Genomic DNA, 22743 nt, shown 5'->3' with positions numbered 1-22743 from the left:
ATAAAATTATAAACAAAAATTAATGAATAAGAAAACATAGTAGATTTAATTCATTAAATCACTTAAAGAAGAAAACAATATACATTTAAAAAATAGATAAACATTTGGCAAAGCTACTTAAGCAATTCTCTGTTCCTTGAATATCTGAAATTCATCTGAGCCAGACCTCAGAAAATATCGTTTTTCCCATAAATCTTGATTTATTGCTGTTTTCTATGCCTACAATTTTAGCCTTTATTTCTGTATAAATACATTCACATCATTAAAATTCTTACATTTATTATGACAGACTTTGTGATTATCTCAAACACTCATCATATTGTAGTGAGATTAATAAATGACCATTTCCTAAGGTGTGTAGGTGCACTTAGAGGAAAAAAAAAGTGAATTTTTTACTCTCATAAGTTTGAGAAATGCTAAGTTAAACAAAGTTAATTTTTTAACTTAAAAATCTACTCATTTTCAAAGAAATAATACCAACCAATATTTTCTGAGTCTCCAAATGGGACTATAATACACAGCATTTTTCATTTACCCATTCCTAGAGGAATGCTTTTTCATAAAACACAATTTGGAATTGATGCAGCAAACATAGTCTGGTTAAAATGAGAAATAAGACAAATATGTCACTACCACCATTAGTATTTAACACTGTGCTAAAATGTTTAAACCCGTGCAGTTAAATACTGAAAAGGAAAACATATAACTTACCATTGATACAACTGCTTACTAGGAAAAACCAAAAAGAGTCAACTGGATATCTCTGAAATTAATAGATTCCAATAAACTGCCAATCTAAAATAATCCATTAAATTATTCAATATAGAAAAAACAACCACAGGTAACAGAGTTCCCATTAGCAGTATCAATGTGTTCCCTGATTGTCTTATTATCTAGGAATACAGTTATCAAAAATTAAATAGAACTTGAATAAATAAAATCTTGAAGGATATAACATTTTAAAACTGAGGTAATATATCATTTCAGAAAAGCAATGAAATTCTGTAGTTTTCAGCATTGTATCCATTTAATACAATCTCAAATGAATTCCCAATTTATTTTGGGGGAAACCTCTTATCTATAAAGTTCATCTCGTAAAATAAACATGTCAGAATCATCCAAAATTTTGTAAAGAAATTAAAAAAATTTAAAAAAGCTCAAAATGAACACTCACCTGAATTGACAATGAAGACTTATTTCTAACTCAGTAACTACAGGTTGGTGGACTGGGGCTAAAATGTTCACTGGAAATAAAGAGAATCCAAACACAGAATAAAATATATTCCCTTTGAGGAAAAAAGTTAGAATACCTGAATCCATACATCAAAGTAATTCCACATAGGGAAAATGTTTTAAATAAAACCATAAATGTTAGAGAAACCATAGGGTAAGATTTATATAATTTTGGAGTGGAATAACTCTGTCAAACATGATCCTGTGGCCAGAGGAAAAAAGGAAAAGATTTATCCATTTTTAATTTTTTTTATTTTTTTTAGTCATTTTAATGCATTTTTCCCTGTGCACAAGAGAAGTAACTGATGAAGTCAAAGAATACACTTTCCTTTATACATAGCAGTTAAAGTAATGCAAACATCACATGACACTTTCAGTGAAAGTTACATTTCCAATTACAAATCAAAATGCATCTTAGGATCTCTTCACGGGAGAAGCTGAGAAGGAAGTCTTAGGTAAAAAGCACTTTCCTGGCATTACTACACTGATCCTTCAGGCTGCACAAAGATTAAAGTCATATACAGTCAATCTGCAAATGTTGACACAATGTTACACTGTAAGTTTTCTGTACAATTAAATGTATACTTAGATATACCAGGATAAACATTTCTACTATATTTTAACTGAACTTGCCTAGCCAACATTTTCACTGAGGAATTTATCAAATATGCTGTAAGATTCTACAAAACTGTGAGACATACCTAGCTCCAGAATATTTCTGATATTCTTTCTCCTTTTGGTTACACATTCTCTGCTCATATTCTACTGCAATATTTCTAGATGTACAGTTCCAATTGTGCTTACTGTACTGTGTACAAATATAGCAAAAAAAAGATCAATGAATGGTACAAATCTTACAGCATTTTGCTAGCAAAAATACATGCCAAAGTCACAATAAGCAATATTGTACCACAAATTAGAGCTTCAAATAATTTGCTTGTTTTTAATATCTTCATTCTACATTAAATTACTATCATAGGCTAATGTTTAAAATGCAAATAAATCAGACATCTGTAGGACAAAACTTGTTCACCCAACTGTGAAGGCTGATACCTGTTTCCAAAAATCACAATAAATGCAGGATAAAGAGAAGTGTTCGCATGCAACACCTTTGAGTGAAACAGCATTGATCCCCACCATTCAAAACAGAGAAGGAAATCAAAGAAAAAAAAACAAAGATGGAGACAGGAGGAAAAGAGAGGGAGAGGGAAAAGGGAAAGGGGAATGGGGAAGGGTAGGAAGGGGGAAGGGAGAAAAGAAGGAAAGAGGGAGGGAAGGACTCCACCTTAAAATGCATCATATTAAGATTTATAACTAGACAGATTTAAAAGCATCAAAATCAAAGTAAAGCACAATTCTGTGTGTGTTTAAAGATTTAAGAGCCATTATCAAAAATAAGATACATTTTTTTCAAGGTACAGAAATGTAATTACGAGGGCTGCGAGCCCAGCAGCCTCTCAATGGCTGCATTGATGTCGCCTCCTGTTGCTATTAGAGCCTGCAAGTTTGCTTCACGATTTAAGAACCCCATTGCGTTGAGCTGTTCCAGTTGCTGCTGAAATCTGACTTCTGGATTCGGAAGCTGTGGAGGATTTGCTCCAGCCAGAGCCTGCACCATTTGCTGAATGAACTGCTGGTTCGGTCCAGCTTCTGATGTTGGACTCGTGGTTTCACTGGGTGCAGAGTTGGACACGTTGGGCCCAGTGGGGCCACCAGAGCCAGTGGACCCAGGGGTGCCTGCAGGACCAGTGGGTCCTATGGGCCCAATGGGGCCTATCGGGGTAAAAGGGACTATAGGGCCTATGGGGCCTATGGGAGTGACCGGGCCGACCGGGCCTATGGCGGTTCCCAGCACTCCCACTCCCACACCTGGAGTGAAGCTTGGGATGAGGCCAGGGGCTTCAGTGGCTAATGTCTGTAGTCCCTGCTGGATCTGCATTAAAGCCTGCATTGCTCTTGGGTTTGACATGGCTGATAGTGTGTCTGGATTCTGCATCTGCTGAAGGAAAGCTGGGAGCTGTGGACGCATCTGCTCCTGCAGCTGAGGATTTGCAGTGAATAGAGGGCTATTCAGCATCATCTGTGCAGCCAAATCTGGATTCTGGCTCAGTGACTGCATCATGCTTCTCATGTAGGGTGCAGACAGCATATTCTGAATCAGCTGGGGGTTTTCTGTTATCTGTTGCAGCAGACTCTGCATTCCTGGAGTACTGAAGATGCTGGCGACATAATTAGCTGCAGCCACGGTGTTCCCAGTAGCATTGCTGGAGCCACTGCCAGATCCACTGCCACTGCTTGTGGTCGTGCTGGTGGTCGCAGAACTCTGTGTGGCCGGTGGTGGTGCCCATGGATTAGGTAGTGGATCTCGATTTTCTGTGCGGGAAGGCTGAGTACCTTCTCCAGAGGAGGAACTGCTCCCCACCGAGGCAAACGGATTACCCCCAAACTGCTCTTGTGCGGCATTCAGCATCGGTTCTTGAATGTCAGTGTACATGCGCCGTAGTGCATTGTAGCCACCTGGGATGCTTTCGAGATTGCTGAGAGCCAGGTCTTGATTTCTCATCATCTCTTGCATCATGGCTGGATTCCTGGCGATTTCAAGGGTCTGCCTCATTATATCTGGGTTGTTGAGCAGATGACTGATTTCTGGATTTCTCTGAATCAATTGTTGCATCTGTGGATTGGCCATAATGAGCTGCCTCATCAGATCAGGATTCGAAAGCATACTCTGAACAAAGGGATTTTCCATGATTTGGATCATCATTTCAGGGCTGGCCATGAGCTGCTGCTGCATCTGGCTCTGGAGCTCAGAGAAGCTAGTAGAGCTCAAGCCTAGGCTGCTAAGGCCTGCAAGTCCTCCCAGGCTCCCCAACCCAAAAGGGTTGCTATTTGTGGAAATAGGTGTGGAGTTACTCCTGGGAGTCGACGCCGAGGTAGTAGTAGTTCCCGCGGCACTGCTAGCCTGTGTACTGGACTGGCCCTGAGGTCGATTCTGGCTTTTGATGACAAGGTGAACAGTCAGTCCATCATGGATGCCATGCTGCATCAAGGTATCTTGATCTTTTAAGATTTTTCCGGCAAAAATCAGCACTAGCTGATCGGTTTGAGATTTGAAGCGTTTCGAAATCGCTTCCTTAAACTGCTGGACCGAGCTATTTTCGGGCACTGCGAACTCCTCTTTCTCTTTGGGGGTCTTCACAGTGACTTTAATGATTTTGGGCTCGGCTGGTGTGGCGGCCGAGCCTTGGGCCGCACCAGGGCCGCGGGAGGGGCGCGGGGGGCCGCTGCTTTCGCCGTTCTCAGCCATGGCGGCCGCGGTGACGCAGGCGGGCAGGGAAGGCGCGGGCGGGCGAGACACAGCGAGGGAAAGAGGAAGGAAGGAGGCGCCGCCGCAGCGGGCTGAGTCGGGCCGGGCGGGGAGCGCGGAGCACGGTACCTCTGTGATGAGAACTGCGGTTCCCTGGTCCTCCGGTGGAGAGAGGGCTCAGCGTAGGCCTCAGGCTGAGGTCTCCGCGCTCAGGTCTCTGGGCCTCCTCCGCCGCCGCTTGTGATCCGACCGCGCGCACTCCCAGCAACTCCCGCAACCGCTCCGCCCGCTCCTCCCCGCCCCTTCCCCTCCCCCAGCTCCGCGCTCTCCTCCCCGCCCCACTCTGCTGACGCGGCGCCAGGCCCTGATTGATAGATCTGACTCGGTCAAAATTAAAAACTTCTGCCCTGAAAACAGAGGGAGAGAGGGAGAGTGGAAGAGAGGGAGAGAGAAAGGGAAAGGGGGAGAGAAACAAAAAGAGAAGAGCAAGGACTAGAATGAAAGAGAAAACAAGAAGCGAAGCAGGGAGGGAGGGAGGAAGAGAGGGAGGAGGCAGAAGAAACCAGCTTCTATAAACGACATTAAAAGACCAATGGAGAATATATGTTCGCAATCTGTAAGGCAGGAAAAGGATGAAAGCATGAATCAAACCGATCCCATATAAAAGACAAAAGATGAATAATAAAGAACTCTGACAAAGCAAAAAGGAGAGAGGACCACCCACAATGGGGGAAGGGGAGAAGACCCGGCAAGAGCTTGCATTTTAAAAACCTGTAAGTGGCCATTAGGCATAAGAAAGATGATTAAATCACTAGTAATCAAAGAAATTCAAATTAAAACAATGAAATTCTACTTTTGGCTTATTGTATTGGCAAAAGAAAAATAATGGTAAACCTCATTGACAGGGAGCTGAAAAAATGCACTCTCATGCTAGTTGAAGTGTGAATTGTTATAGAACAATTTGAAAATAAACATTAACATTTAAAATGCTTCTACCACCTTTATTTAGAAATCTCTCATCTACAGACATCTTAAAACAATTGGATAAGGATGCAAAAATATGTATTATATGGATAAGAACTGCACCATTTAAAAATATTATTTAAACATTTTAAAGTACTCTGTTTACAGGGGACCAGTCAAGCACATTATATTATATAATGAAGTAATATTTGCTATCTTTAAAACACAGGTGGTTAATTTCCTTAAAGTTGTATATGAAATAAACTATACTTACAGGGAAAATTTCAGAGTGTTTTTGCTTTTGGCTTTATATATTTCTGTATGTTAGAAACTGTACAACCATGTATATCTAAATATAAAAATACAATAAATTATTTTAGAACTAATATTTGACAATTAGTTGTATATCTAGACTGGTTGCATGCATGCATGAATGCATGTAAAAAAAGGAAAACTTTACAGGCTATACACCAATATGTTAATGATGGTAGTTATTACTGAGTGCTTCAATTGTCAATGATTCTTAATTTGCGTTTAAAAGATTTTGAATTTTCAGATGATTTTTATAAGTATGCACTTTATTTATAATTGTTTAAATCAGAAATATATTTTGGAGAAAGAGTATAGGTTGAAATTGATAAATACACAATAGTAATGGCAGATATTAACATATTTACTTCCTTTCATTAAAGATTAAACTAAGTAAAGATGTGGCAGTGCTGATGAAGAGAAATTGAATAATAGAAGAAATACAAATTTATGTATGTAATTCTAACCCTGGTTAGGACCACAGACAAAATAGTTCTGCCTTTAAGTATCTAGGGAACTTTTAACAGCAAGTCAAAATCACTGGGTCACCAACACCTTAATATATCATGATTAGAAAAATAAAGGTATGTGGTAGCCATCAATTAATAATAGAGTATGATTAATATGATACAAAATCAAAATAATAAATTTATTTTAATATATTAATATATGTATAAAAATAAAAAACCTAATTTATTAGCACATTCCAAACCATGGTCTATGGTGTTTATAGAAACACTCACATATATGGGAAATGTTCTATTAGAAATATACTACAATGATTTATTCCAAACTTCCACCCATATGGAAGAGGAAATGAAAAAGGATGCGGAAGAGTGATTAAAGGGAATTTTAATTAAATCTGTAAAAACTCATTTTATTTCAAAAATGGAAGAAAATATGCCATAATGTCAGCAATAGTTGATTGTAGATTTTGGGAAATTGAGAATTATAATTTGAAGAGTTTTCCAAAAGTTGATGGAAAATATGTATCATGTGAAAACTATGCATCAATTATGGCAAAAATAAATATCTTTTAGTTCCATTTTCCATGAACTTTTGGAAGTACTCTCATACTATTTTACTTTCCATAGTTTTAATTTCTCAACAAATGGAGAGAAAATTAAGAAAACATCACAGATCATCTTTAATTTCAACAGAATAAAGTTGGATTATATAATGAAAGTGAATGAAAAATTCAACCACATGAAAATTAAAACGAAATTGAAAACTGAACAAAGTGCAAATTAAAGTTGTTATTAAAAGGAATTTATAAAAATAATGACAATAAGGGGCTGGCATTGTGGCACAACATGTTAAGCTGCAGCCTACAATGATGGCATCCCATATGGATCATAGGTACTTCACTTCCAATCCAGCTTGCTGCAAATGTGCCAAGGAAACCAGTAGAAGATGGCCCAAGTTCATGGGTCCCTGGACCCACTGGGGAGACCCAGAAGGACTTCTAGGCTCCTGACTTCAACCTGACCCTGTCCCCCACCATTGTAATCATTGGAGAGTAAATGAGCAGATGGAAGATATCTCTCTCTCTCTCTCTCTCTCTCCCCCTCTCTTCCTCTCTCCCTCTCCCCCTCTCTTCCTCTCTCCCTCTCCCTCTCTCTCTTTAACTCTGCGTTTTAAGTAAATAAATAAATCTTTTAAAAAGTAAAGAAAATTAGAACATATACATCAGTAATTGTAATAGAATTTACCTATGTATGAGTCATTGACCTAGTTAAGAATGTGGATTTCAAGGCTTCACCCTAAACCTACTAAAATAAGCAATGCACATGAATCTGCATTCTTATCAAAGTATAGTTTAACATTTGACATATGAGATATGATGCAGATAAATTCAGTCATATTTATACAAAGACTTTAAACACCAAATACTAAATAGTGTAAATAAGTTAATTAGACATTAAAATAAAGAAGACAACAGAAATCAGGGAGGGAAATGGGGAAACTACAAAATGACAAAGCCAAACAATGAATTCACAAATAGGAAAAGTAAAAATATATTCGATAAAACTAAGAAGTTCTTTGAAGAAACAGCCAAATAGAAAAACTGCTATTAGGTTACTCTTGGTTCACTTACTAAAGAAATAGAAGATGGTGCAACAGCACACTTACTTCTCCACGTTTCCTGCGCCCCATCACAAACACATTTCTTTGAGTTCTCTTCATTTAGCATATAAATCATGTCACCTTTGATGTTAATTCCAAAATATGATGTAAAATTACTTTTTAATTTAATTTATCCCAGAGGTCAAATCTACATGTCGTTATTAGGGAGTAGCACAGCATCAATTAGCTGAATTTTAAAAACAAGAGCAAAAAGACAGATAAATAAAAATTAGTGCTCACATGTTTAATCATATATGATGGGAATCTTTTTAAGACTATGAGGAAATACTTGGTATAAATCTATTGTTAAAGATTTTATTTATTTCAAAAACAGAGTTACGGGGCAGGGAGGAGAGAGAGAGAGAGAGCTCTCCCATCTGTTGGTACACTACCAAATGCCAGTGACAGCCAGAGCTGGGCCAGGCCAAAACCAGTAGCCAGGAGCTTCATCTGGGTCTACCACATGGGTTCAGGGGCCCAAGCACTTAGGCCACCTTCTGCTGCTTTCCAATGCACATTAGTAGGGAGCTAGATCAGAAGTGGAGCAGTGGGGACCTGAACTGGCATTGCAGGCAGTAGATTAACCTACTGCAAGAGGATGGTGGCACCCTTTGTATAAATCTTGACTAATAATAAAGAAAAGTTGATGACAAGGCCAAAATATGTTCAGCAGAAGTAGAAAGCCCTGTGAGAGATATGTAAGAAAGTAAATAATTACTTAATTTTTGGTTTAAAGTAACAGCTAAGCTTAATGTTTTTATAAAACTGTTCTGGACAGAAATTACATGAGAAAAAAGTAAACCCCTAGTGGTGTTGGAAAGGTGAATACTGCCAGCAATGAATCTTCATGTCAAAAATGCATTCTAGATTAAAGTGGTATCATAACATTTACAAAAATATTTATATAACCTACAAGTGGTGACAATCCTTCTGTAACAAAGAAAAAACCTAAGTGATGACATTGGTAGAGTTCATTAAATATGGATCTTAAACCTCTGAATATTAAGAATACTTTAAAATTTTCAAAATTAAAGCCAAACAGAAAACTTGTCACACCTGAGGTATATCCATGACACAAACATATTTTTACAAGTCAGTTTAAATAAAAATTAGCACTAAGGATAAGTACACAAAAGACATATAAATGTACCTTACAAAAGAAAGTCAAGAAGGAAAAAAGGAAGGAAGGAAAGAAGGAAGTGAGGAAATGTAGGGAGGGAGGAAGGGCACATTTATCTTCTTGAATAAAAAAAAGTAAATAACTAAAATATTTTGTCCATAAAATTTAAAAGACTGATATAATATCCAGTCTTACCACAGTTGATCCAGAGTGCTTAGGTTCAAATCCTGGTTCTAGTACCTCCATTTATTAGCTGCATGATGTTGGACAGATAACCTAACTTTTCTGTACCTCACTATTAATCTTTGAAATGAAAGGATGTTTTGAGTATCAAATAAATTAGCAGGAATGCATAAATTAGTATGAATACAGATACAGATAAGTATATATATATATATATATATAAGTATACAGATGTGTCTTGTTCATAGAAAGTACTTTATAAATATTATTTTTAAAATTACTATTATTTTCAGAAATTTTGCTGAGAATTAAGTACAGTAGGTTACAATGTATGTGACAAGCAATTTGCTAATAATACTAAAAGCTAAATAAATATGCAGACAATTTTACTGAACGATTCTACTTTTAGGAAGTTTCCCTGAGGAAGTAATGCCTATTGTGAAGATTTTGAGGTGAGTCCAGACTGTAGCATAGTAGGTGCTGGCATCCGTTAAGGGTACCAGTTCAAGTCCTGGCTACTCCACTTTCGATACAGCTCTCTGCTTATGGCCTGAGAAAGCAGCAGAAGATAGTGTAAGTGCTTAGGCCCCTACACCCATGAGGGAGACCTGGAAGAAGCTCCTGGCTTTGAATCAGCTCAGCTCTGACCTTGGCAGTCATTTGGTCATTTGGGGAGTGAACCAGCAGATGGAAAACCTCTCTCTCTCTCTCTCTCTCTCTCTCTCTCTCTTTCTCTCCTCTCTCTCTCTTTCTCTCTGCTTTTCAAGTAAATATATAATTCTAAACATAAAGATTTTGAAGAGATTACACTAATTGAAGGCTGTGTTGTCTTCCTGGAGTGATCTACTGAATCTGAGGAAAATTTCATGATTGTTCTTCACTCCTGTTGAAGCACATAGAGTCAAATAACACAGAAATAGAAAGACAGTAATGTTTTTAATGTCAAGAGCATAGACTTGAGCCAAACAAAACAGACTTGGATTAGTATGCCAGCTTGTTTTCTAATTTTTGACATTAAAGCAGTTCATTCATTTCTCTGAATCTTAGTTTCATGATCAGCAAAAAATGAGACTAATATGCATAATCTTCAATATTGTATTATAGGCAGTAAGAATATGAGAAAGACAATAATTTTTCTACCTTTGTCTGAAAAAAAAAGCAAGTGAAAAATTTACCCTTAGTAAGTTAGAGTATGAAATAAAAAAATGAAAAAACAACAAAAGCTCAAAACCAGTAGATTATAAGAGCAAAGATAACAGTCTGTTTGGCAGATATGTAGTCTGTTTTGGAGCTATGCTTTCAAATTATGTATCATTCTTGTTCTGACTCCATGCTCTATGAATGTACGGTCAAACTTTCTTGAATGTAATAAAATTCTAATGTTAGATATACACTTTACCTTCTAGGACATTATCAACTGACAAACCCTAGACTGGCTTTGGCTTGTTAGCAATTAACACTTGACAAATTTCTCATTAAAATTCAGATATCAAACTTTCTTTCAGGGCTGGTATTGTGGCATTGTGGCTAAAACAGCTGCCTGGGACACCAACATCCTATATGGGCAACAGTTTGTGTCCAGGCTGCTCCACTTCCAATCCAGCTCCCTGCTAATGGCCTAGGTAAAGCAGTAGAAGATGGCCCAAGTGCTTGGGCCCCTGAACCCATGTGAGAGATCCGAATGAAGCTCCTGGCTACTGTCTTTGACCTGGCCCAGCCCTAGATGTCACCGGCATTTGGTCTGTGTCACCCTTGTGAGAGACCTGGATAGAGCTCCAGGCTCCTGACTTCAGCCTGGTCCCACCATAGCTGATTGTGGCTATCTGGTGAGTGAACTAGCCAATGGAAGGTTTCCCTCTGTCTATGTAACTCTGACTTTGAAATAAATAACTGAATTTTTAAAAAATATCTTTCAAAATTAAATGATCTACTCACATTGGGTTCAAATACTTGGAAGTGACATAATTTGGGCTTCATCTTTTACATTAGCCATGTCTTCTGATTTGCCAGTATCCACCAGGTCCACTTCATTTATTTTCTTATCCAGTTGATGTTGTAAGCAATGGGATTTTTGATCCTTTAAGGACAAGCTTAAGCTTTCAGTCCCTTCACTGTTATCTCCTGAAAACTAGTTTCACTGAAGCACTGAGGTAAATTGGAAAAGACCAAGAAAATGATTGGGTCACTTTCTTAGAGGACAAAATATTTATGCTAGGTAGAATGTAAGTATGACTACCAGAACACTCTCAAGTCGCATGCTCCTTCCAGTGTGGGGAAGGCACTGACAATCCGGGGCTGCTGGACTGCAGATGGCCCCCAGCAACACTGGATGTAGCACCCAAGACCACAGCCCCAAGCACAGCCTGCCCGCCCAGCCTTTAGAAAACCAAACTGGACAGTAGATGTTGCTCACTATGATGACACGCTCTCCAGTGATCTCTGTTCGTCAACCATCACAGGGAGATCTCTGCTTCCTGGGGCTGAGAGACCCCAATCTTCCAGCAAGCTGAAGCTGAAGGGTACTGTGGTACCAGCCTGATGTCCTCCCACAAAGGATCCATGATGGCACAGGGCAACGGGGCACCTGCCAGTAGCAGGGAAGCAGACTCAGTAGAGCTGATGAAACTGGGATCTCTGTTACAAGAGAAGTGCAAATGAGCATCACCAACCCAACCAATGCTGAAGAAGATCAAATGTACCCAGTGCCCCAGGAAGAAGAGGAGGAGGTGTGGGTACTGACGCTGCCCCTGCAGGCCCATCACCATGGAGAGATGGAGGAGTTTCCTTACAACATCTGGGAGGATCGTTGGAGGGTCATCTTGTATGATGTGCTGCCTGACTGGCTGAAGGACAGTGAATACTTGCTTCACTGCCACAAACCACCATGCCCTCCTTCCTGGCCTGCTTCAAGAGCATCTTGCACATCTATACAGAAACTGGACCCATCTGCTTGGTTTCCTGCTGTTTCTCTTTTTGGGAATCTTGACCATGCTCAAACCAAATATGTACTTCATGGCCCCTCTCCACGAGAAGGTGGTTTTTGGGATGTTCTTTTTGGTTGCAGTGTTCTGCCTCAGTTTCTCCTGGCTCTATCACACTATTGCCATTCAGAGAAAGTCTCTTGGACGTTTTCCAAACTGGACTATTCAGTGATTGCTGTACTGATTATGGGGAGCTTTGTCTCCCAGTTCTATCACTCTTCCTGCTCCCCACAGCCATGGCTCATCTGCCTCTCCATCATCTGTGTCCTGGGCATTTCTTCCATCATCCTGGCTTAGTGGGACCATTTTGCCACCCCTCAGCACTTCCAGACAAGAGCAGATGTGTTCCTGGGACTTGGCTTAAGTGGCATTGTGCCCACCATGCACTTTACTCTCACTGAGGACTTTGTCAAGGCCACCACAGTGGGCCAGATTGCCTGGTTCTTCTTCATGTCTGTGATGTACGTCACCAGAGCCAGGCTTTATGCTGCATGTATTCCTGAGCACTTCTTTCCTGGAAAATTTGACATTTGGTTTCAGTCTCATCAGATTTTCCACATTCTGGTGGTGGCAGCAGCCATTGTTCACTTCTACAGGGTCTCCAACCTTCAGGAATTCTGATATGGCCTAGAAGGTGGTTGTACTGACAGTTCCATTCTCTTAACCTTCCTACCTGAGGGGTGGAGGAGGAACTTCCCAAGTGCTTTTAAAAATAATTTCTTTGCTGAAGTGAAAGGAATAGTCTGAGTTGTCTGTTTCTAGAAGAAACCTCAGAGAATTAAGTATTAGCTGAGCTGCAGCCCACTGTCACCCCACTGGACAGAAAACTTGCATTTCCTTTCTGCTAGCTGGTGAGGGTCGCCATGGGCTGACCTTACCATACCCCCCCTTGGCATGGCAACTGCTGGCCCTTCACAGACAGTATTTTGAAGTTCATGATGAGATTTTTACCCCTCCTCTATCTATTTTGGAGAAAAATTATGGACTGGAATTCTCCAGAAAGTCTGGTTTTATTCTGGAAGAAAGCATCCCTCCATTACTCCATCCTTACTTTGTAACCTGGCTTATGACAGGCCATCATTTTTGTAGCACACTTTTCAAAATCAAGTATAACCTGGCGCCATCTTTCTAGGGCCCGGATCTGCTTACACAACAGGAAGAATAAAGCCATCCACCTGTACTGAGCCCAGATATTCATGGAGGTGTGTCCAGGCTTCAGAAAACTTAAGTTTTAATTTTTTTTTTCTTAGCAGAGTAATATAAGATTAAAATGGGGAAGTATATTTAATATTTAATACTGAGTTTTATAAAGAAACCTGCTATTGTTGCTATGTATCTTGATGCAAAGAGTATGAGGATAACAAAAGAACATACAGAAGACACTTGGCATTCAAAGAAAAAAAAACCACTTTCTTTCCCTTGATGATGATAATGATGATGATAACCATGAAAATGATGAAAGAAGATAAACTGCACTTTCAGTTTACCTTTCTATCCCTTTTACCATCAGGGTTATATGACTTTAAGGGACTCACAGCTGAAAACCTGGACCTGAGAAAAATATCAGATGAAAGAGAAAGTCTGACTCACTCTGTAGTATAAAATGGGATTTTATATTATAAACCATGGCATGTATTTCATCTCATGAGTTTATTTTAAAATATAATTCTTAAATAACTTAGTTATTTAAAGATTTATAAAATAAGGGCCAGTGTTGTGGGTTAAGCTGCTGCCTGTGACTCTGGCATCCCATATGGACACCTGTTCATGTTGCTGCTCCACTTCCAATCCAGCTCCCCACTAATGCTGGAAACAAAAGAAGATGGCCCAAGTGCTTGGGCCATGCCACCCAGTTAGGAGACCCAGATGAAGCTCCTGACTCCTGTCTTCAGCCTGGTGCAGGCTATTTGGGAAATTAACCAGTGGATATATCTCTCCGTGTCTGTAACTCTGCCTTTCAAATAAAATAAATAAGTCTTAAAAAAAGATTGATAAAATAAATTAAAGGCATAAGAAAAATGCTCAAATATTATTAAAATTAAGTAATATGGTTACTAGGCATGGAAAGGTAAAGAGTAGATATTTCATTGGAAGGTAGAAAGAATAGAACTGTTGTTTTCAACTGAAGTCAGAACAATAAGGTAGAAGTGATTGACAAAATTGTCAGAAAAAGTGAACCTATTATTTAGAGGTCATGAAGGTCTAATACCCTTACAAACACAATGTTAGCCACAGGATATTTTGTAGCTATGAAGAATGCTTTGGGACTGACACAATTATATAAATATGCAAATAATTCCCCTAAGGCAGATGTTAAGTTTCCAGGACAACCCTATGAAGCCTACTTCATTTACAGCGTGGTTAAGACTTGATATCAGCTACATTTAAGTCAAATGGGAATGTGTCACCACTGATAACATCGTATGTGCTGAATAAGGTTCAAAATAACATGCATTTTATATAGAGAGAAGGGAGCTCACAGGCTGTAAGCATAGAATAACAGGGAATGGTGATTGTCACACATTATATGTACTTGTTGAACTGGCACACTGTACTCCATACATATGTGCAGTTGTTGAGTGTTAACTCAATTTTTTTAAATAACTTGGAAGATGGGAATGGGAACTAACCTGATTTAATAACCATTTATCAAATCCTCACATTGTACTCCATAAATAAGTGCAATTAATATGTGTTTTAAAATTCATTTCTCAAAAGGCAGTATCTCTAGCCTCCTTCCCCACCGACAAAAATAAACATTGTATGTGCAAATTCAGTCCAGGTTGCAAATCAGAATATCAATAGAAATATACCTGGCAGCAGTGGGAGGAGATGCTTCATTCACAAGCATTGCTTGTTGATTTTCAAAATTTTAGTGCCAGTGAAGAAATTCCAAAAAGGGAGCAAGATATTTGGATCCTCAATGGCAACAAATAAATAAAAGTTGAATCATATTTGAATTATTTTAAAAATCTATTTACGGTGACTACTTTCAGAAGGCAAATCCATATATGAAATAAATATGATAGCTAGTTACTTTACATAGCCTGATGTCTTCATATTGGCATCTGCAGATGGCACTTATTGGTAAATTATGATATTGTAGTCTAGACTTATTATACATTAAAAGTATCCAGGAACAGAGGCCAGTCTTGTGGCACAGAGGATATAGCCACTGCCTGGGACATCAGCATCCTAAATAAGCACCAGTTTGAGTCCCAGCTGTTCCACTTCCAATCCGGATCCCTGGTAATGGCCTGGGAAAACCAGTCCAAGTCTTTACACAGACTGGAAGAAATATTTCCCAGGGCTAGCATTTTGGTGCAGAGGGTTAAGCTGCCACCTGCAACATAGGCATCCCATATGTATGCCATTTCAAGTCCCAGATGTACCATTTCTGATTCAGTTCTCTGCTAGTATATTGGGAAAGCAGCAGAAGATGGTCTAAATGCTTGGGCCTCTGTAAACCATGTGGGAGATCTGGATGAAGCTGCTAGATCCTGGCTTTGGCCTGGCCCAGCCTTGGCCATTGAAAACATTTGGGGAGTAAAGTAGCAGAATAGATTCTCTCTCTCTCTCTCTCTCTCTCTTCCTCCCTCTCTCCCTCTAACTCTGATTTTCAAATAGGTAAATAAATCTTAAAAAAAATCCAGGTACATATTTTCACCATAAAATTGTTATGTGTTTGGAGAGATATATTTACCCTGAATGGACAATGTGACATTTATGGAAACATCACATAGTATCACATAATATATGATTTTATATGTCTTTAAATTTTTTTAATTTTAAAAAAGAAAATATCTAGTAAAAATTAAAGGAGAATGTAACTTTATAGGAAAATTCTTGTTGTCTCTAGGTAATACAGGATAAAACAGAGATACCAGAATTAGGAAAGTTCAAACCCTCTTGTTGATGGTAAAAACCATTTGTGACAGTAGACATACAGGCTGTAGCACTAGTTTTCAAACTTGAGTTTGTCTATATGAAGTCTCTTCAAATTGGAAGAGGATAAAGATAGTTTAAACGAAATTATTTTCTAGATACTCTGTGTCCACATATATTTTTCCTCAAATATGTCTGCCAGAAAATGCCACTGAAGTCATGACATTGCCTTTTGCAATTGACCTTTTCCACTCTACCAAACAAAGATATACTTCTCTCCCATAACCAGGTTTTTACTATGGTACATTGTCCACTGCTTCTGGCTATAAGAACTTTGGGGCAACAAAGGAACAATTTGATATATATATATATGTATATATATATACACGTTTATATATGTATATATGTATGTGTACATATGTATACATATGTGTATCTATATACATATATATGTATATATATGGTGAAGAAATTTGCATGATCCATCATTTTTTAAAGATTTATTTATTTATTTGAAAGTCAGTTACACAGAAAGAGAAGGAGAGGCAGAGAGAGAGAGAGAGGTCTTCCATCCACTGGTTCACTTCCCAATTGGCCACAACAGCCAGAGCTGTGTTGATCCGAAGCCAGGAGCCAGGAGTTTCTTCCAGGTCTCCCACACAGGTGCAGAGGCCCAAGGACTTGGGCCATTTCCTACTGCTTTCCCAGGCCACAGCAGAGAGATGGATCAGAAATGGAGCAGCCGGGACTAGAACTGGTGCCCATATGGAATGCCAGCACTGCAAGTGGTGGCTTTACTCATATGCCACAGAGTGGGCCCCAGTGATGCATCATTCTAATTGGGTCTTTAAATAAGACCCAAATCTTCTTTAGAAGATAAACAGCATTGAACATGGGACATGATGTAAACAGAATAAGGAATCTCAATTGAAGCATAACATTAGCATTCTGAGAGAAGAGGAAATGAGTAGTGTTATATAAGACAGTGACCTTTTTTTTTTTTTAAAGAAAGTGGATTTAATAGAAATAAATTGCAAGTTCTTGCACTATGTTCTGGAATGTGGCAACTTACTACTATTCATTAGGCAAAGAAACTAAATCAACTTCTGTTTGTGGTTGGATTTTGAAGTTGTATATTGCTTTGCTCAATCGATTAAAAAATAAGAATGGAAAGCACAGATATAAGTGATCTTGATGTATATAAAAGAGCACAAAATCCATTTTTGAATGATATGCCTTATAAAATGAAACAGTCATGAGGGAAAGTTAATTCATTTATTTATTCATTTGAATACAGGGAAAATCAAGTCAGTTTTGAAGGAATGTTTCAGTTATGACTCAGAGTAAAGCAATGAGAACAATAAATTCAAATAGGCCCTTGGTGACCTGGACAGGACTATTGGTAGTAGAGTTTGTTTCAAAATAGCTAAATTTCAAATGTTTCACCACTAGAAATATGAATTAAGGGAATGGGTGTTTGGCACAGTGGTTAAGTTGTTACTTGGAACCCCCACAATGAAGTGCCTGGTTCAAGATCTGGCTACTATCCTGTTGAACCAGCTTTGTACTTGTGCGCACCCTGGGAGGCAGCATATGATGGCTCAAGTACTTGGATCCTTGAAACTCATGAGCTCCTGGCTTTGGTCTAGGCCAGCCCTGGCTGTTGTGTGCATTTGGGGAGTGAAGCAATGGATGAAAGATCTCTCTCTCTCTCTCTCTCTACTCTCTCTCTGAGTCTCACTCTATCTCTGTCTTCACCTTTCAAACAAGATGAAAATAAATAAATAAAATTCTAAAATATGAGAAGAAAGCACATTAATGACTAATTAGTTTGATTTAATCATTCTGCACTGTCTATATATATGATAACATCACATTGCATTCCATGAGTGTGTACAATTATGGTTTCTTGATAAAAATAATATTGATAATAAATTTGTGAACATGAACATGTCCTGCAGAACAATCATCTTAATCATTTTTGGTAAAAATTAGATAAGGAAAAATTGTGTGGATGATATTGAGTGGATTCAGATTTCCAGGATTTCCTATATCTATGCTTCTAGGATTTTGTAAGCACTGTGCATCACTTCCTAGAAGATATTTATGACTACCTTCTGTGAAGGAACTTGGGAATCTGAACAGTGAAAGCAATTGTTTGATGGGAACAGCTCTTGGAATAATTAAGGGAATAATTATAATGCTTTGATAATCATTAGCTAAGGAGTAGCAATTACTTTATTGCATTCTCAGAAGCTGACAAAAGAGAAAATAGGTGGGGGGACAGAGCCATTATGTCACTCGCCCAAGGTCACAAATCTAGTAAGTTTCAGAGCTAGATTCAAACCTGGTCAGTTTGAGTGAAATGATGAGGGATACATACATTTGTGGTTTATGACTGTGCTAGCAACTATGCAGTGGTCAAATAATAAGTTCATTCACCTAAAGATTTAAATTAATACCTAGCCATGTAGTTAATTTGAGAGCAATAATTTTAGATTGTTTATTAAATTATATCATAAAAACAGGAAATACATGAATCATTTGTATAGAACTCAATTAAGCACATCTGTGTAACCAACACCCAGATCAAGAACCATAACATTACCAGCCTCTCAGCGGCTACAATTACATTCATTTTCAATCACAACTCACTCTAAGAGTAACCACCACCCTAATATCTAACATGATAGATATCTGTTTGGGGACTTTATATAAATGGAGCCAAACAGCATGTATTGCTTAGTGTCTGGTTTCTTTTACTCAATTTTTTGTTTATAAGATTTATATCTGTTGTTTTGTGTTGCAGTAGTACATGTATTTTCATTGCTAAAATGGAATAGTTTTAAAAATTCTTCTAAAAATCATATTAATAGCTTCATTTTTCTGAACAATACTTGTATAGGTCCATAAATATAGCTAGACATGGGGCTGGCGCTGTGGCGTAGCAGGTAAAGCCACCGCCTGCAAAGCTGCCATCCCGAATGGGCTCAGGTTCGAGTCCCAGCTGCTCCACTTCTAATTCAGCTCTCTGCTATGGCCTTGGAAAGCAGTAGAAGGCCCAAGTGCTTGGGCCTCTACACCCGCATGGGAAAGCTGGAAGAAGCTTCAGTCTCCTGGCTTCAGATCAGTGCAGCTCCAGCCGTTGCAGCCATTTGGAGAGTGAACCAGTGGATGGAAGACATATCTCTCTCTGCCTCTGCCTCTGCCTCTCTGTAACTTTGCTTTTCAAATAAATAAATAACTCAAAAAATAGGACAATGTAGGTGTACTTAATAACAGGAAAGCATTATCAGAAAAAAAAAGAAAACTACCAGGCTTTGAAATCAGTTAAATCTCAGAAAGGCTAAAACTTATGCATAGTTCCCTCAAAAACTTCCCTTGTAGTCTTGGACTATCTTATCAATGTCTCTGGGATTCAGTTTTTCCAAATGAAAAGTACGAATAATATTACCTATCTCAGAATTGCATAAGGGTAAAATGAGATGCCATACAGACAGTCCCTGACTTAAAATGGTGTGACTTACCATTTTCAACTTTACAATGGTGCTTTCTGTAGAAACTGTACTTCAAATGTTGAATCTGGATGCCTTCCCAGGCTAGTGCTATGTGATATGATCCACTTTCATGATGCCAGACAGTAGCAGTGAACACAGCACTCATATAGCCATGCCGTTATGAGGGGAAACAATTGAGACTATAGTGCACTGTGTTGCTAAGATAGAATGTTTGGCAGGTTAGGTTTATTACGTGCATTTTCAACTTATTATATTTTCAATGTATGATGAGTTTATCAGGACACAGTCCTGTAAGCTGAGAGGCATCTGTATGTTTTTAAATGGCTGTTAAAAGGTTGTATTCGTTGTCATAATTATTAGAGTTAATGTACAAATACTCAATCTGAATCAAGGCTGGCCCACTTAATAGTAATATTAATTAATATCTACATATGCTATATATATGCTATATGTAGATGATGGGGTTTCCTGTATCTTATAGGAGTATATTCAGTATGTCAAGAATTACCTTACCTGAATAGCAATTGGGAAGGAAGAACTCAAACTATCCCTCTTTGCAGATGATATGATTCTTTATTTAGGGGACCCAAAGAACTCTACTAAGAGATTATTGGAACTCATAGAAGATTTTGGCAAAGTAGCAGGGTATAAAATCAATGCACAAAAAGCAACAGCCTTTGTATACACAGGCAATGCCACGGCTGAGGAAGAACTTCTAAGATCAATCCCATTCACAATAGCTACAAAAACAATCAAATACCTTGGAATAAACTTAACCAAGGACGTTCAAGATCTCTACAATGAAAATTACAAAACCTTAAAGAAAGAAATAGAAGAGGATACCAAGAAATGGAAAAATCTTCCATGCTCATGGATTGGAAGAATCAATATCATCAAAATGTCCATTCTCCCAAAAGCAATTTATACATTCAATGCAATACCAATCAAGATACCGAAGACCTTCTTCTCAGATCTGGAAAAAATGATGCTGAAATTCGTATGGAGACACAGGAGACCTCGAATAGCTAAAGCAATCTTGGACAACAAAAACAAAGCCGGAGGCATCACAATACCAGATTTCAGGACATACTACAGGGCAGTTGTAATCAAAACAGCATGGTACTGGTACAGAAACAGATGGATAGACCAATGGAACAGAATTGAAACACCAGAAATCAATCCAAACATCTTCAGCCAGCTCATATTTCATCAAGGATCCAAAACCAATCCCTGGAGTAAGGACAGTCTATTCAATAAATGGTGCTGGGAAAATTGGATTTCCACGTGCAGAATCATGAAGCAAGACCCCCACCTTTCACCTTACACAAAAATTCACTCAACATGGATTAAAGACCTAAATCTACGACCTGACACCATCAAATTATTAGAGAGCATTGGAAAAACCCTGCAAGATATAGGTACCGGCAATGACTTCTTGGAAAGCACCCCAGAAGCACAGGCAGTCAGAGCCAAAATCAACTATTGGGATTGCATCAAATTGAGAAGTTTCTGTACTGCAAAAGAAACATTCAGGAGAGTGAAGAGACAACCGACAAAATGGGAAAAAATATTTGCAAACTATGCAACAGATAAAGGGTTGATAACCAAAATCTACAAAGAGATCAAGAAACTCCACAAAAACAAAACAAACAACCCACTTAAGAGATGGGCCAAGGACCTCAATAGACATTTTTCAAAAGAGGAAATCCAAATGGCCAACAGGCACATGAAAAAATGTTCAAGATCACTAGCAATCAGGGAAATGCAAATCAAAACCACAATGAGGTTTCACCTCACCCCGGGTAGAATGGCTCACATTCAGAAATCTACAAACAACAGATGCTGGAGAGGATGTGGGGAAAAGGGACACTAACCCACTGTTGGTGGGAATGCAAATTGGTTAAGCCACTATGGAAGTCAGTCTGGAGATTCCTCAGAAACCTGAAGATAACCCTGCCATTCAACCCAGCCATCCCACTCCTTGGAATTTACCCAAAGGAAATGAAATTGGCAAACAAACCATCTGTCTGCACATTAATGTTTATTGCAGCTCAATTCACAATATCTAAGACCTGGAACCAACCCAAATGCCCATCAACAGTAGACTGGATAAAGAAATTATGGGACATGTACTCTATAGAATACTATACAGCAGTCAAAAACAACGAAACCTGGTCATTTGCAACAAGATGGAGGAATTTGGAAAACATCATGCTGAGTGAATTGAGCCAGTCCCAAAGGGACAAATATCATATGTTCTCCCTGATCAGCGACTACTAACTGAGCACCAAGGGGGAAACTTGTTGAAATGAAATGGACACTATGTGTGGGGAGCAACTCGGACAAGACTAAGTTACTGGAATTAAGACTTATTCTATGCATCTGCTCTCCCACAATATGGCGCTGGGAGAGGAGTAAACAGCTTCTATGCAGCTGCCTCCAGTTCGACCAATAACCTGCAGGAGCTGATCCTGCTCCTGATTGGAGGAGAGCAGCGTACTCGGCGTGTGGGTAGCAGAGTTGGGATTGGTGGAAGAGGACTATAAAGGAGGAGAGAGACAACATGCACCAGGAACATCTATATGAAGGAACACCTGAGCAGCCCCCGAGAGAGCCAGCAAGCAGTGTGCCGCTCCCCTGAGGAAGTGGGGGAAGTGGCAGGGGGAACCGCCCTTCCACGGAGGTGGAAGGGTCGGTAGCCAACCTGGGAAGAACCAGCAGCAAACCCAGGAAGGGCCGAGCAGACAAAAGAACAGCTCAGGGTCCTGTGTTGTTCCTCCACGAAGAGGGGGAGCGACACTATGAAAAACAGTGACTTGATCAGCTCTTGTCCTGACGGTTGATGTACAATGTAATACTTTATCCATTGTAGTATTTTTTTGTTCTAGTACCATTCGTTGAACTCTGTAATTAACACACAATAATTCTTAGGTGTTTAAATTTTAACTGAAAAGTGATCCCTGTTAGGAATTTGGAAAACATTATGCTGAGTGAAATAAGCCAATCCCAAAGGGACAAATACCACTTGTTCTCCTTGATAGGTGACAACTAACTGAGCACCAAAAAGGAAACCTGTTAAAGTGAAATGAACACTATGAGAAACGGTGACTTGATCAG

General features: G+C 38.9%; 1 protein-coding gene and 1 pseudogene across 1 annotated transcript; one reads left to right on the top strand and one right to left on the bottom strand.

Annotated features, from left to right (window-relative positions):
- Positions 1-1462: 1462 nt before the first annotated feature.
- Positions 1463-5224, bottom strand: UBQLN2 (ubiquilin 2). Its single transcript, XM_002720035.5, has one exon. It carries the CDS (start codon positions 4538-4540, stop codon positions 2663-2665), a length of 1878 nt encoding a protein of 625 aa, XP_002720081.1. The 5' UTR covers positions 4541-5224; the 3' UTR covers positions 1463-2662.
- Positions 5225-6484: 1260 nt separating this feature from the next.
- On the top strand, positions 6485-14166 carry LOC127484956 (adiponectin receptor protein 1 pseudogene; annotated as a pseudogene).
- The last annotated feature ends 8577 nt before the right edge of the window (positions 14167-22743 follow it).

The sequence above is a fragment of the Oryctolagus cuniculus genome, chromosome X (genome assembly GCF_964237555.1).
Source record: "Oryctolagus cuniculus chromosome X, mOryCun1.1, whole genome shotgun sequence".
Taxonomy (NCBI): Eukaryota; Metazoa; Chordata; class Mammalia; order Lagomorpha; family Leporidae; genus Oryctolagus; species Oryctolagus cuniculus.
Note: the sequence above shows the minus strand (reverse complement) of the source record. Positions and strands in the feature narration are given on the sequence as shown.

Excerpts from the sequence above, each read along its gene's own strand:
- UBQLN2 (XM_002720035.5), bottom strand. The coding sequence starts at position 4,540 with ATGGCTGAGAACGGCGAAAGCAGCGGCCCCCCGCGCCCCTCCCGCGGC.